The 11,037-nt window shown below is 51.1% G+C and overlaps 2 protein-coding genes across 2 annotated transcripts; one reads left to right on the top strand and one right to left on the bottom strand.

Moving 5' to 3' along the window:
• Positions 1-250: 250 nt before the first annotated feature.
• On the bottom strand, positions 251-3,817 carry SNRNP25 (small nuclear ribonucleoprotein U11/U12 subunit 25). Its single transcript, XM_054453727.2, has 5 exons — positions 3,686-3,817; positions 2,143-2,233; positions 1,811-1,916; positions 1,095-1,169; positions 251-625 (listed from the first exon to the last, which is right to left on the bottom strand). The coding sequence occupies exons 1-5, from the start codon at positions 3,752-3,754 to the stop codon at positions 568-570; spliced, it is 399 nt and encodes a 132-aa protein (XP_054309702.1). The 5' UTR covers positions 3,755-3,817; the 3' UTR covers positions 251-567.
• A 316-nt stretch (positions 3,818-4,133) lies between these two features.
• POLR3K (RNA polymerase III subunit K) lies at positions 4,134-10,813 on the top strand. Its single transcript, XM_054453728.2, has 3 exons — positions 4,134-4,266; positions 6,084-6,171; positions 10,244-10,813. Exons 1-3 carry the CDS (start codon positions 4,156-4,158, stop codon positions 10,369-10,371), a joined length of 327 nt encoding a protein of 108 aa, XP_054309703.1. The 5' UTR covers positions 4,134-4,155; the 3' UTR covers positions 10,372-10,813.
• The last annotated feature ends 224 nt before the right edge of the window (positions 10,814-11,037 follow it).

The following is an 11,037-nucleotide window of genomic DNA, read 5'->3' as shown; positions in this document are numbered from 1 at the left end:
CACAGCTGTACTGTGCTCGTTGCCACCGTGAGCTCCGGGATGCAGACCCTAAAGCCACTCTGCTTTTATTTCCTCCTTGCTGTGGAGACCATGGTAACACAGTTGTGTGGTTTGGGGAGTTGTGTGGCCTCAAGGCTTTGGTGATGTGGTGCCATCTTGGACTATAGGACTCACCTGTACCAATTCTCTCCCCTTTAACTCACCTCTGTGATGGGGCAATCTCAGTCTTTGCTACCCAGGTTACTGTGGATTTTTACTTTTCAAACCAAGAAGCAAACAGGTTTATTTTATACACAGGGCCAGGCCGTGGCTCTGCCATGTGACTAGGGCATTTGGACCCAGGGAGAGGTCAGTCTCAGGCCAAGTGCATGAAAGAAGGGAGCACTGGCTCACCCTGTCCTAGTCCTGAGGGCCCCCAGGTTTATGCTGACAGTTCCTGTTGGGCATGCCTGGGGTGAGGCCAACACAACATCCTTTCTGTGAAAGAGGCACAATGACTCGAGGAGCCGATCCTGCTGGGAAAAAGCTCAGCCACCAGTGATGAAGCGAGTTGTCCTGTCTGGAGGCTCACTTTTGCCTCAGCTTTTTGATGAAGGAAACCTCGTCTCGATTCCGGATGCCATAGCTGAAAAAGAAGGAAAGGCATAAAGCGCCTGCCCTACAGAAGGACACATCTGTGACTCCCCTCCTGAGGCTGTGGGGGACCACGAAGAAACAACAGCGGGGGGCATGCGGCTTCTGGGAAGGCCGGGAAGTGGTAGTGGCTATCCTCTCACAGACCCAGCAGCACTCCGACTCACAAGTCCCTGGGGCAGGGAACTGAGTGTCAGATAGAGTCACAGCCTCTCGCCTCCACGCCCACTCTGATTTCCTCCCTGCTGGCACTGCGTAGCCCCAAGCTGCCACTGGTGGGAAGCAGCAAGGCCCCTCCAGGTGCCCTCTGCCTGCTATTCTAGTGGGGAGGGTCCCAAGGAAGCTCCTTGGAGGAGGGTGTTATCTCCGGAGAGGGGGCCGCAGCCCTCTGGCAGAGCATGGGGGACTAAGGGGCGACAGAAGAGCTGTCCCCTACGGCTCAGGATGTGGCCGGCACTTACTCTCGGAGCTTCTTTCTATCTTCTGTGAGTTTCTCTCCTGCAGAGGTCAGATGGTACGTCCTCCACACATAGGACCTGTAAGAGGGGAATGCAGGTAAACCACATGCCCTGAGTAGGGTGAGCTGAGTGGCTGTGCATGACGTGGGCTTGAGGCATTCAGCCCTATGGGACCTGGGGCAGCTGTCCTCCCTACCTGGGCTGTTCTGTACAATGTGCAAATTGGGTCTGAGGCAGCTACAAGGAGGCTCTGTTCTCAGAGGGCTGTATGGGGCAGCTTGGCCAAACACACCTTGCTAATGCAACAGGTGACAGTGTTGAGACTCGGTGAACAGGACAGTTGATCCAATAGGAGAGTGAGGGCTGACAGCACCCAGGTGAGAAGGGGATGGGAGCCACTACAGGTGTACCATCCATAAATAGGGAGGCCACTTCCAGACACACTGGAAATTCCCAACGGTGTCCCCAAGTGAAGATATCCAGCAGCTTGGATAGGGTGATGGCGATGAAAGAGCAGTATGCTGGGGATGGCCGAGGCAGGAGTCCCAGGCACAGAAGGACCTGCACTGTCTGAACTCTTGTGACAGGGAGCTCATCACTTCAGTGGTGCTGTACTCATGCAGAGCTGAGAGGTGTTTCCAGGTGGTGCCTGGTGACAGTGCCAAGAAGGGCACTGACCCCAGGAAGTGCTATAATGAAGGGATTGTTGTTCCACTTACCAGCTGATGTGCTGAATGCCCCCTTCACGCTCCTGCTTGAGCTGCACGTATCTCTGGATGGCCTTCTTCAGGTCCAGGACTGTGGCACTCTGCACTACAACCACAGCTGCAACCACGGACACAGATGGGAGAAGATCCATGGTGAGAACCCAAAGCCGTAGCTTCCGATGGCAGGAAAGGAACCCACAACTCTGTGCACAGGGCAGGTTTGTGGTTGCCCCAGTACCCCTGGGCATGGCCTGTGAGTGTCTGAGCAGGCTGACCAGCACTGTTACATCTTCCTGCGTGAAAGCCTGGACCACATAACCTGAAGGGAGGAGGGCAGCACTTACGCATTACTTCTCCATCCATCTTGCACACTCGGACTGTCATTGCCTGGCCGTATTCTAGGGCTATTTGGGAGTTGACTTCTTCCAAAGTAACCTACAAAAGACCAAGGGCAGAAGTGGGAACCCTGGCTCTCTTTACCCCTTGAGCAACAACAAAGAACAAGCTGATAGTGGCCAAAAAGTGGTGCTCCATTTTACGATGGGCAAGGAAGGGTGGTTGCCTGTATGTTACGGTTTCCCAATTCATCAGAGCCCCAATCTCATGCTCACTCACATTTTAATGTCCATAGTGGACAGAGTCTTTGGGGGAAAGGGGTGCTAAGAAACAGGCAAGAGAATAAACTCATATGAGGATCCGCCCCCAGGGGTGGGTAGGGGCCTGTCAGTTCACCCTGAGGATATACCTGATCATCAGGACCCAGGCCAGGGCTCGGGACTGAGTAAGGCAGGTGTGCAAAATTTACCAGGGCAGCAAAAAACGGTAATAACAATAAATATTTTAATACACCATGTAAGAAATACAAGGCAATTAAAATATCCATGATGAGCAAAATAGAAAACATTTAAAATTGGCTGGGTGCGGTGGCTCACGCCTGTAATCCCAGCACTTTGGGAGGCTGAGGCAGGTGGATCACGAGGTCAGGAGATTGAAACCATCCTGGCCCAACATGGTGAAACCCCATCTCTACTAAAATACAAAAAATTAGCCGGGCGTTGTGGCGCGTGCCTGTAGTAAACCCGGGAGGGGGAGGTTGCAGTGAGCCGAGATCGCACCACTACACTCCAGCCTGGCAACATCAAGACTCAGTCTCAAATAAATAAATAAATAAATAAATAAACAAACAAATAAGACAGTATCGTGCCAAAGCATGATACTGACGCTTTGACACATGATTGACGCTTGAGGCAAATGGAACAATCAGTACTACTAATCTTGCTCTTATTTAAAACTAAGCTTTTTCGTTTACCGTAGGCTCTTTTTTTGCATCAACTTTGACTTTTAAAGGTATTACAGGCTGGGCGGGTGGCTCACACCTATAATCCCAGCATTTTGGGAGGCCGAGGCAGGAGGATCGCCTGAGCCCAGGAGTTTCAGACCAGCCTGGGCAACATGGTGAGACTCCCTCTGTACAAAAAATTTCAAAATTAGCCGGGTGTGGTAGCGCGCACCTGTGGTCCCAATTACTCGGGAGGCTGAGGTGGGAGGATGGCTTGAGCTCAGGAGGTGCAGGCTGCAGTGAGCCAAGATCACGCCACTGCACTCCAGCCTGGGCAACAGAGCAAGACCCTGTCCCCCGAGCCCCCTAAATACAATTACATTAAAATGTCATTTAATGTCACTCATTAAGGAGGTTTTTGGTTCCTCTTTAAGCTTCGCGCCCCAGGCGAGTGCGCCCGGCCAAGGTTAAAACCCTCGTTTACACTGAGGCGCCTTCCTCAGCCTTGGGCCGCAGCCTCCCACCAGCGCCTTCGGAGGCTGCCGGCGCCCAGATGCCCGGTCCCCCGGGGAACGACTCCCGCGCCCCCAGCCCCCGCCCGCACACACCTGGATCGGCAGATCGCAGAGCAGCGGGTCCTGCACCACCATAGCCAGACCCTCCTGGAACACGTCCATGGCCTCGGAGTGCGGCAGCGCCTCTTCTTCGTCCTCATCTTCCTCTTGCGCCTCGGGCCCACCCGCGGCCTCCGTCTCCTCCAGGGCTGCACCTCTCAGCCCGGCTCTGCCGGCGCCGCCTGTCTGCACAAGGGAGGCCAAGCGCGCAAGCGCAGGAACTGCGGCCCGCCCCAGCGAGGCCGCCCAGCCATTGGCGCGCCGATGGGTGGGGCGGCTGCGGTGACCAATGACAAGTGCGAGACAGCCTGCGGCGGGGCTGGGAGCGCAGAATCGCCCTGTCCATTGGTTGGTTGGCGTGGCGGGGAGGCTGCCGGGACCAATGTGAGCTCGAGGCGGGCGGCGCGTCGGCGCTCAGCGGCAGTGGGAGCTGCAGGGAGTTGGAGTCTGCGGAGTTCGAGACCATGCTGCTGTTCTGCCCCGGCTGCGGGAACGGGCTGATCGTGGAGGAGGGACAACGCTGCCACCGCTTCGCCTGCAACACGTGCCCCTACGTGCACAACATCACCCGCAAGGTGGGACCCGAAGGCCGGCGCTGGGCCGCGGGCGACTCTCGCAGGCCTTCCGCTTCCTCCGACTGCTGCTCCATCGCCGCCAGCCCCGGCGTCTGCCTCTGTCCGCTCTTTCTCGCGCCCCTTTCTGGTCTGCAACAGATCTGTGGGCTCTACTTTCCAATACACTCAGCAAGCCCCACCGTTTCCCACCTCCTTGGGTTCCTGCTCCCACGCTTGCGCCCTTCTCTGCGTTCACAGCAGCGGCCACGGTGATTTCCTTAAAGCTGAGGCACACAGGTCCGTGCTGTGCGCAGAAACCTTCGGCTGTTCTCCAGCTCACGCAGACGAAAAGCCGGAGTTCTCCCAGGGCCTACCAGGTTCTGACACTGACCCCCTCCCCTGCTTGCGTCTCCGATTTCAAGTCCTAATGCCCTTCCTGTTGCCCTTTGCCTCATCAACACCGCCTCCTGGACGATCTCTCATCGTGCACGTGGTGCTAGCAGGGCCTTTGCACTTGCTGTTGCTCAGTTCACTCTGCCCCTAGATAACCACCTTACCCATTGGTCTTGTCTTTACCGTATTTTAAATTTCAGCCGCTCCTTCCAATTTATCCTCCTCTCCTTTGTAATTGTTTCCATAGGGCTTATTACCTTCTAATATATTATGTAATGTGTGCTTTGTTTATTTATTTTTTTATCGTTTTTTTTTTTTTGAGACGCAGTCACGCTCTGTCGCTCAGGCTGGAGTGTAGTGGCGCGATCTCGGCTCACTGCAAGCTCTGCCTCCCGGGTTCACGCCACTCTTCTGCCTCAGCCTCCCAATTAGCTGGGACTACAGGCGCCCGCCACCACGCCTGGCTAATTTGTTTGTATTTTTAGTAGAGACGGGGTTTCACCGTGTGTTAGCCAGGACGGTCTCGATCTCCTGACCTCGTGATCCGCCCGCCTCGGCCTCTCAAAGTGCTGGGATTACAGTCGTGAGCCACCGCGCCTGGCCTTTTTTTTTTTTTTTTTTTTTTTTTTGAGACAGAGTCTTACTCTGTTTCCCAGGCTGGAGTGCAATGGCATAATCTCGGCTCACTGCAACCTCTGCCACCCGGGTTCAAGCAATTCTTCTGCCTCGGCTTCCCGAGTAACTGGGATTACAGGCGCCTGCCACCATCCCCGGCTAATTTTTGTATTTTTAGTAAAGACGGGGTTTCACCGCGCTGGCCAGGCTGGTCTTGAACTCCCGACCTCAGGTGATCCGCTTGCCTTGGCCTCCCAAAGTGCTGGGATTACAGGCATGAGCCACCACGCCTGGCCAGAATACCTTTACTTTTTAGAAGTTAGAATATGTTGGTGCTACCTCACTCTTAATGTTTGCATGTTACTCCAGTTTGTACTGTGTTGTGGGAGTTTGGAGTTTGAAACTAGGGGAAGAGTGAACTCTTTTTTTTTTTTTTTTTTTTTTTTGAGATGGAGTCTTGCTCCCTAGCCCAGGCTGGAGTGCAGTGGTGCGATCAACGCTCACTGCAAGCTCCGCCTCCCAGGTTCACACCATTCTCCTGCCTCAGCCTCTCGAGTAGCTGGGACTACAGGCGCCCGCCACCACACCGGGCTAATTTTTTGTATTTTTAGGAGAGACGAAGTTTCACCGTGTTAGCCAGAATGCTCTCCATCTCTTGACCTCGTGATCCACCCTCCTCGGCCTCCCAAAGTGCTGGGATTACAGGTGTCAGCCACCACGCCCGGCCGAGTGAACTCTTATATTACATAAGAGTTCACTGAAATTTGAGGTTTGGCAGCCCAGGTTTGCGCTATTCAGTTACTTGGAGTCTGAAGTGTTGTTTTTGTTAGGTAACAAATCGGAAGTACCCAAAACTGAAAGAGGTGGATGATGTGCTTGGTGGAGCAGCTGCCTGGGAGAATGTTGACTCTACTGCAGGTAAGAGGGAAAACTATTTCTGTTGCTAAACTGTGGATAATTACGAGGCTGTTGATGCCACTGCATGGCAGAGTCTATGATGTCATATAAATGATGTAGGGTTCTAAAAATAGAAAATGGTTCTTGAATAATTTATTTGTATTTGTTACTGTTTAATAATCTGTCAGACAAGCAATGTGTGTACCAGCCTTGGAGTCATACAGGCCCAGGTCAGATTCTCAGGGCAACCTTGTATTGTTGTAGGACCTTCCCTGGGTCTCCTGACTTCTCTGGGGCTAATCCATATTCGTAGACCGTGAGAGCATAAAGTGAATTATACCGTGCTTGGTATGTAAGAGGCACTCAACAGGTGATAGCTTTGATAATGGCAATGATGAGTAGATTAATAAAAATAAGAATCTAAGGAAAACAGTGTGTTCTTTCTGTTTGATATGGTTTGGCTGGGTCTCCACCCTAATCTCATCTTGAATTATAGTTCCCGTAATCCCCAGGTGTCCTGGGAGGGGCCCAGTGGGAGGTAATTGAATCATGGGAGTGGTTTCCCCCCATGATGTTCTGATAGTGAGTGAGTTCTCCCAAGATCTGATCGTTGTATAAGCATTTGGCATTTCCCCTGCTCACACTCATTCTGTTTCCTGCTACCCTGTGAAGAGGTACCTTCCACCATGATTGTAGGTTTCCTGAGGCCTCCCCGGCCACGCAGAACCGTGAGTAAATTAGACCTCTCTTCTTGGCTGCGTGTCGTGGCTCATGCCTGTAAATCCCAGCAGTTTGGAGGCCAAGGTAGGCAGATCACTTGAGGTCAGGAGTTCCAGACCAGCCTGGCCCACATGGCAAAACCCTTGTCTCTACTAAAGATAAAATAATTAGCCAGGTGTGGTGGTTCGAGCCTGTAGATCCAGCTGCTCAGGAGGCTGAGGCACGAGAATTGCTTGAACCCAGGAGGCAGAGGTTGCAGTGAGCTGGGATCACACTACTGCACTGTAGCCTCAGTGACAAGAGTGAGACTCTGTCTCAAAACAAACAAACAAACAAAACCCTTTTTTTCTATATAAATTACCCAGTCTCAGGTATTCATAGCAGTGTGAGAACGGACCAATACACGGTTCTAATATAGATTTTTAGAAGTTAATACCAATGAGCATTAAACTGCAGATTGGGTAAAATAAATGTTTATTGCATGTCTGATAGAGATAGATGTGACCAGGAGAGGAAAGGGGAAGGCCCTAAATATAAGTTGTACTGAGAGATGAGAGAGATAACTGATGGTTAGTACTGTGTTTTTCCCCCTATAAAAGAACATATAGGCCGGGTGCGGTGGCTCACGCCTGCAATCTCAGCACTTTCGGAGGCCAATGCAGGCGGATCACCTGAGGTCAGGAGTTCGAGACCAGCCTGGCTAACATGGTGAAGCCCTGTTTCTGCTAAAAATACAAAAAATTAGCCAGGCATGGCAGCAGCGCCTGTAATCCCAGCTACTCAGGAGGCTGGGACAGGAGAATCGCTTGAACCCGGGAAGCAGAGGTTGCAGTGAGCCGAGATTGTATCATTGCACTCCAGCTTGGGCAACAAGAGCGAAACTCTGTCAAAAAAAAGAAGAACATACAAATCTGCTATGTGAAAAAGTTAGCAGATGGCATGGTGGCTCACACCTATAATCCCAGCACTTTGGGAGGCCAATGTGCGCGGACCACGAAGTCAAGACATCGAGACCATCCTGGCCAACATGGTGAAACCCCGTCTCTACTAAAAATACAAAAAGTAGCTGGGCGTGGTGGTGCATGCCTGTAATCCCAGCTACTTGGGAGGCTGAGACAGGAGAATCGCTTGAACCTGTGAGGCAGAGGTTGTAGTGAGCTGAGATTGTGCTATTGCACTTCAGCCTAGGCAACAAGAGCAAAACTCCATCTCAAAAAAAAAAAAACAAATTAGCCAGGCTCAGTGGCACGTGCCTGTAGTCCTAGCTACTCAGGAGGCTGAGGCAGGAGAATTGCTTGAACCAGGAGGCGGAGGTTGCAGTGAGCCGAGACCATGCCACTCCAGCCTGAGCTAGACTGTCTAAAAAAAAAAATCTTTTTACCTAATGTCAGAAATAGTGTTAGAGTGTTTGAAGCCATTTCTGTCAGGTGTAGGATAAGTTTCTCAAAGTGAAATCGCTTTGAAGAGAAATATGTGCCTTGGGGTACTTCTTTTTTTTTTTTTTTTTGACGGAGTCTTGCCCTGTCATCTAGGCTGGAGTGCAGTGGTGCGATCTTGGCTCACTGCAACCTCCACCTCCCGGGTTCAAGCGATTATCCTGCCTCAGCCTTCTGAGTAGCTGGGATTACAGGCATGCGCCACCACGCCCGGCTAATTTTGTATTTTTAGTAGAGATGGGGTTTCTCCATGTTGATAAGGCTGGTCATGAACTCCCGACCTCAGGTGATCTGTTGGCCTCGGCCTCCCAAAGTGCTGGGATTACAGGCCTGAGCCACTGCGCCTGGCTTTTTTTTTGAGACGGAGTCTCTTTTGCCCAGGCTGGAGTGTAGTGGCACGATCTCTGCTCACTGCAAACCTGTGCTGCCTGGGTTCAAGCGATTCTCCTGCCTCAGCCTCCCTAGTAGCTGGGATTACAGGCAACTGCCACCACGCCCGGCTAATTTTTGTAGTTTTGGTAGAGACGGGGTTTCACCCTCTTGGCTAGGCTGGTCTTGAACTCCTGACCTCGTGATCCACCTGCCTCAGCCTCCCAAAGTTCTGGGATTATAGGAAGAGCCACCATACCTGGCCTCTTCTCTTCTTTTGAGCCCACACCAGAATTGCCCTTAATGCTCAATTCTTTTTTTTTTTGAGATGGAGTCTCGCTGTTGCCCAAGCTGGAGTGCAGTGGCGCGATCTTGGCTCACTGCAAGCTCCGCCTCCCGGGTTCACACCATTCTCCTGCCTCAGCTCCTGAGTAGCTGGGACTACAGGCACCCGCCACCACGCCTGGCTAATTTTTTGTATTTTTAGTAGAGACGGGGTTTCACCGTGTTAGCCAGGATGGTCTCGATCTCCTGACCTCGTGATCCACCCGCCTCGGCCTCCCAAAATGCTGGGATTACAGGCGTGAGCCACCGCACCCGGCCTTTAATGCTCAGTTCTTGACAATGCAGGCTTTTTCCAGCATTTACTTCAAAACTCTTCCACCATCTAACCATTACTTAGTCTTAGGCATTTTGTTACAGCAGCACAAAATGGACCAAAACGGTCACCTTCCATGTTATGTTTCCAACCAGCCTTCAGCTGGATTTGAGAAGAACCATGGGACTCAGGGAGGGGAGGAGGAGAGTGTGTGAGTCACAGGTCTCCCAGATTCCCTTAGTGTTAGAGTGTAGTGGGAATGACATCACTGTTTGTAGATCTACCCTTGTCAAGGGGGATCAAATGAGCACGGAGGTTCTTTACCATCTTTAAAGATATTAAGTAGGCTGGGCACGGTAGCTCACGCCTGTAATCCCAGCACTTTGGGAGGTTGAGGTGGGCGGATCACGAGGTCAGGAGTTCGAGACCAGCCTGGCCAACATAGTGAAAACCCGTCTCTACTAAAAATACAAAAAAATTAGCCGGGCTTGGTTGCAGGCGCCTTTAATCCCAGCTACTTGGGAGGCTGAGGCAAGGAGAATCACATGAACCCGGGAGGCAGAGGTTGCAGTGAGCTGAGATCGCCCCACTGCCCTCCAGCCCGGGTGACTGCGAGATTCCATCTCAAAAAAAAAAAAAAAAAAAAGATATTAAGTAATACCCACTTTTTTTTTTTTTTGAGCGCAGTGGTGTGATCTTGGCTCACTGCAATCTCTGCCTCCTGGGTTCAAGCGATTCGCCTGCCTCAGCCTCCCAAGTAGCTGGGATTAAAGGCGCCTGCCACCATGCCCGGCTAATTTTATATTTTTAGTAGAGACGGGGTTTCACCATGCTGGCCTGGATGGTCTCAAACTCCTGACCTCAGGTGATCTGCCCGCCTTGGCCTCCCACATATTAAGTAATACCCACTTCTGACAGTCACGAGCATCATCTTTTTTTAATGTGGTCACTTCTTTTTTCTCATTGCCAGAGCCGTGTCCCAAATGCGAACATCCTCGTGCTTACTTCATGCAGCTTCAGACCCGCTCTGCAGATGAGCCGATGACCACCTTCTACAAGTGCTGCAATGCTCAGTGTGGACACCGCTGGAGGGATTAGGGCAGGATGGCCCAGCTGCCTTAGTGTGTGCTTACCTTGTCCCTCGGGGTAGATGCTTAGCTGGCAGTGTGAATCCTGTGTCCTGAGGGTCTTTGCTGGTGTGGTGGAAAGATAAACCTTTTGAGGTGAAAAGCTGGGGGGTCAGGAAATATGGCCTATCTGCCAGGCAGGGTGGATGAAGTCATGAATGTCTGTGAGTTTTTCTGTGTGGGGAGGAGACAGAGAGCATAAATATGCTCTGTTTAAAGTCCTATTCTTTCATCTTCCACATTTATTGGCAGTTGACATTCCCTTACTCCCAATCAGCACTCTTAAATATTTGTACTGTTTGCAAAACTTAGTACATGCCCCTAAATATTTAACTGTTACTTGTAAGCTTGTGTAATTTATTATTTATTTTAATCAAAATTCTGAATATTTCATTTAAATGAAAGTTCTAATATTGCCTTCTCAGTGTTTTAAATAGCTTAAGAGGTGGAAAGCAAACCCCAAATCACAGTGATCCCAGAGTAGACTACATACTTACATTTGAACAGGCTACGAAAATGCTAATCACTGGGATTTCAATTTGTTTCTTTATTCCTATTCTTACTCCCTTATTCATTTTTTTGAACCTTCCCTGATATGCTTCCTAGGGTTGCCTTAAATGTATAAGATACTATTTAT

Source organism: Pongo pygmaeus, chromosome 18 (assembly GCF_028885625.2).
Source record: "Pongo pygmaeus isolate AG05252 chromosome 18, NHGRI_mPonPyg2-v2.0_pri, whole genome shotgun sequence".
In the NCBI taxonomy this organism is placed as follows: domain Eukaryota; kingdom Metazoa; phylum Chordata; class Mammalia; order Primates; family Hominidae; genus Pongo; species Pongo pygmaeus.
Note: the sequence above shows the minus strand (reverse complement) of the source record. Positions and strands in the feature narration are given on the sequence as shown.

Coding starts and splice junctions, on each gene's coding strand:
- SNRNP25 (XM_054453727.2), bottom strand. CDS start 3,754: ATGGACGTGTTCCAGGAGGGTCTGGCTATGGTGGTGCAGGACCCGCTG. Junction 1,170..1,810: donor GGCATTCAGCACATCAGCTG/GTAAGTGGAACA, acceptor CCCCTCTTACAG/GTCCTATGTGTGGAGGACGT. Junction 626..1,094: donor GATAGAAAGAAGCTCCGAGA/GTAAGTGCCGGC, acceptor CTTCTTTTTCAG/CTATGGCATCCGGAATCGAG.
- POLR3K (XM_054453728.2), top strand. CDS start 4,156: ATGCTGCTGTTCTGCCCCGGCTGCGGGAACGGGCTGATCGTGGAGGAG. Junction 4,267..6,083: donor TGCACAACATCACCCGCAAG/GTGGGACCCGAA, acceptor TGTTTTTGTTAG/GTAACAAATCGGAAGTACCC. Junction 6,172..10,243: donor GAATGTTGACTCTACTGCAG/GTAAGAGGGAAA, acceptor TCTCATTGCCAG/AGCCGTGTCCCAAATGCGAA.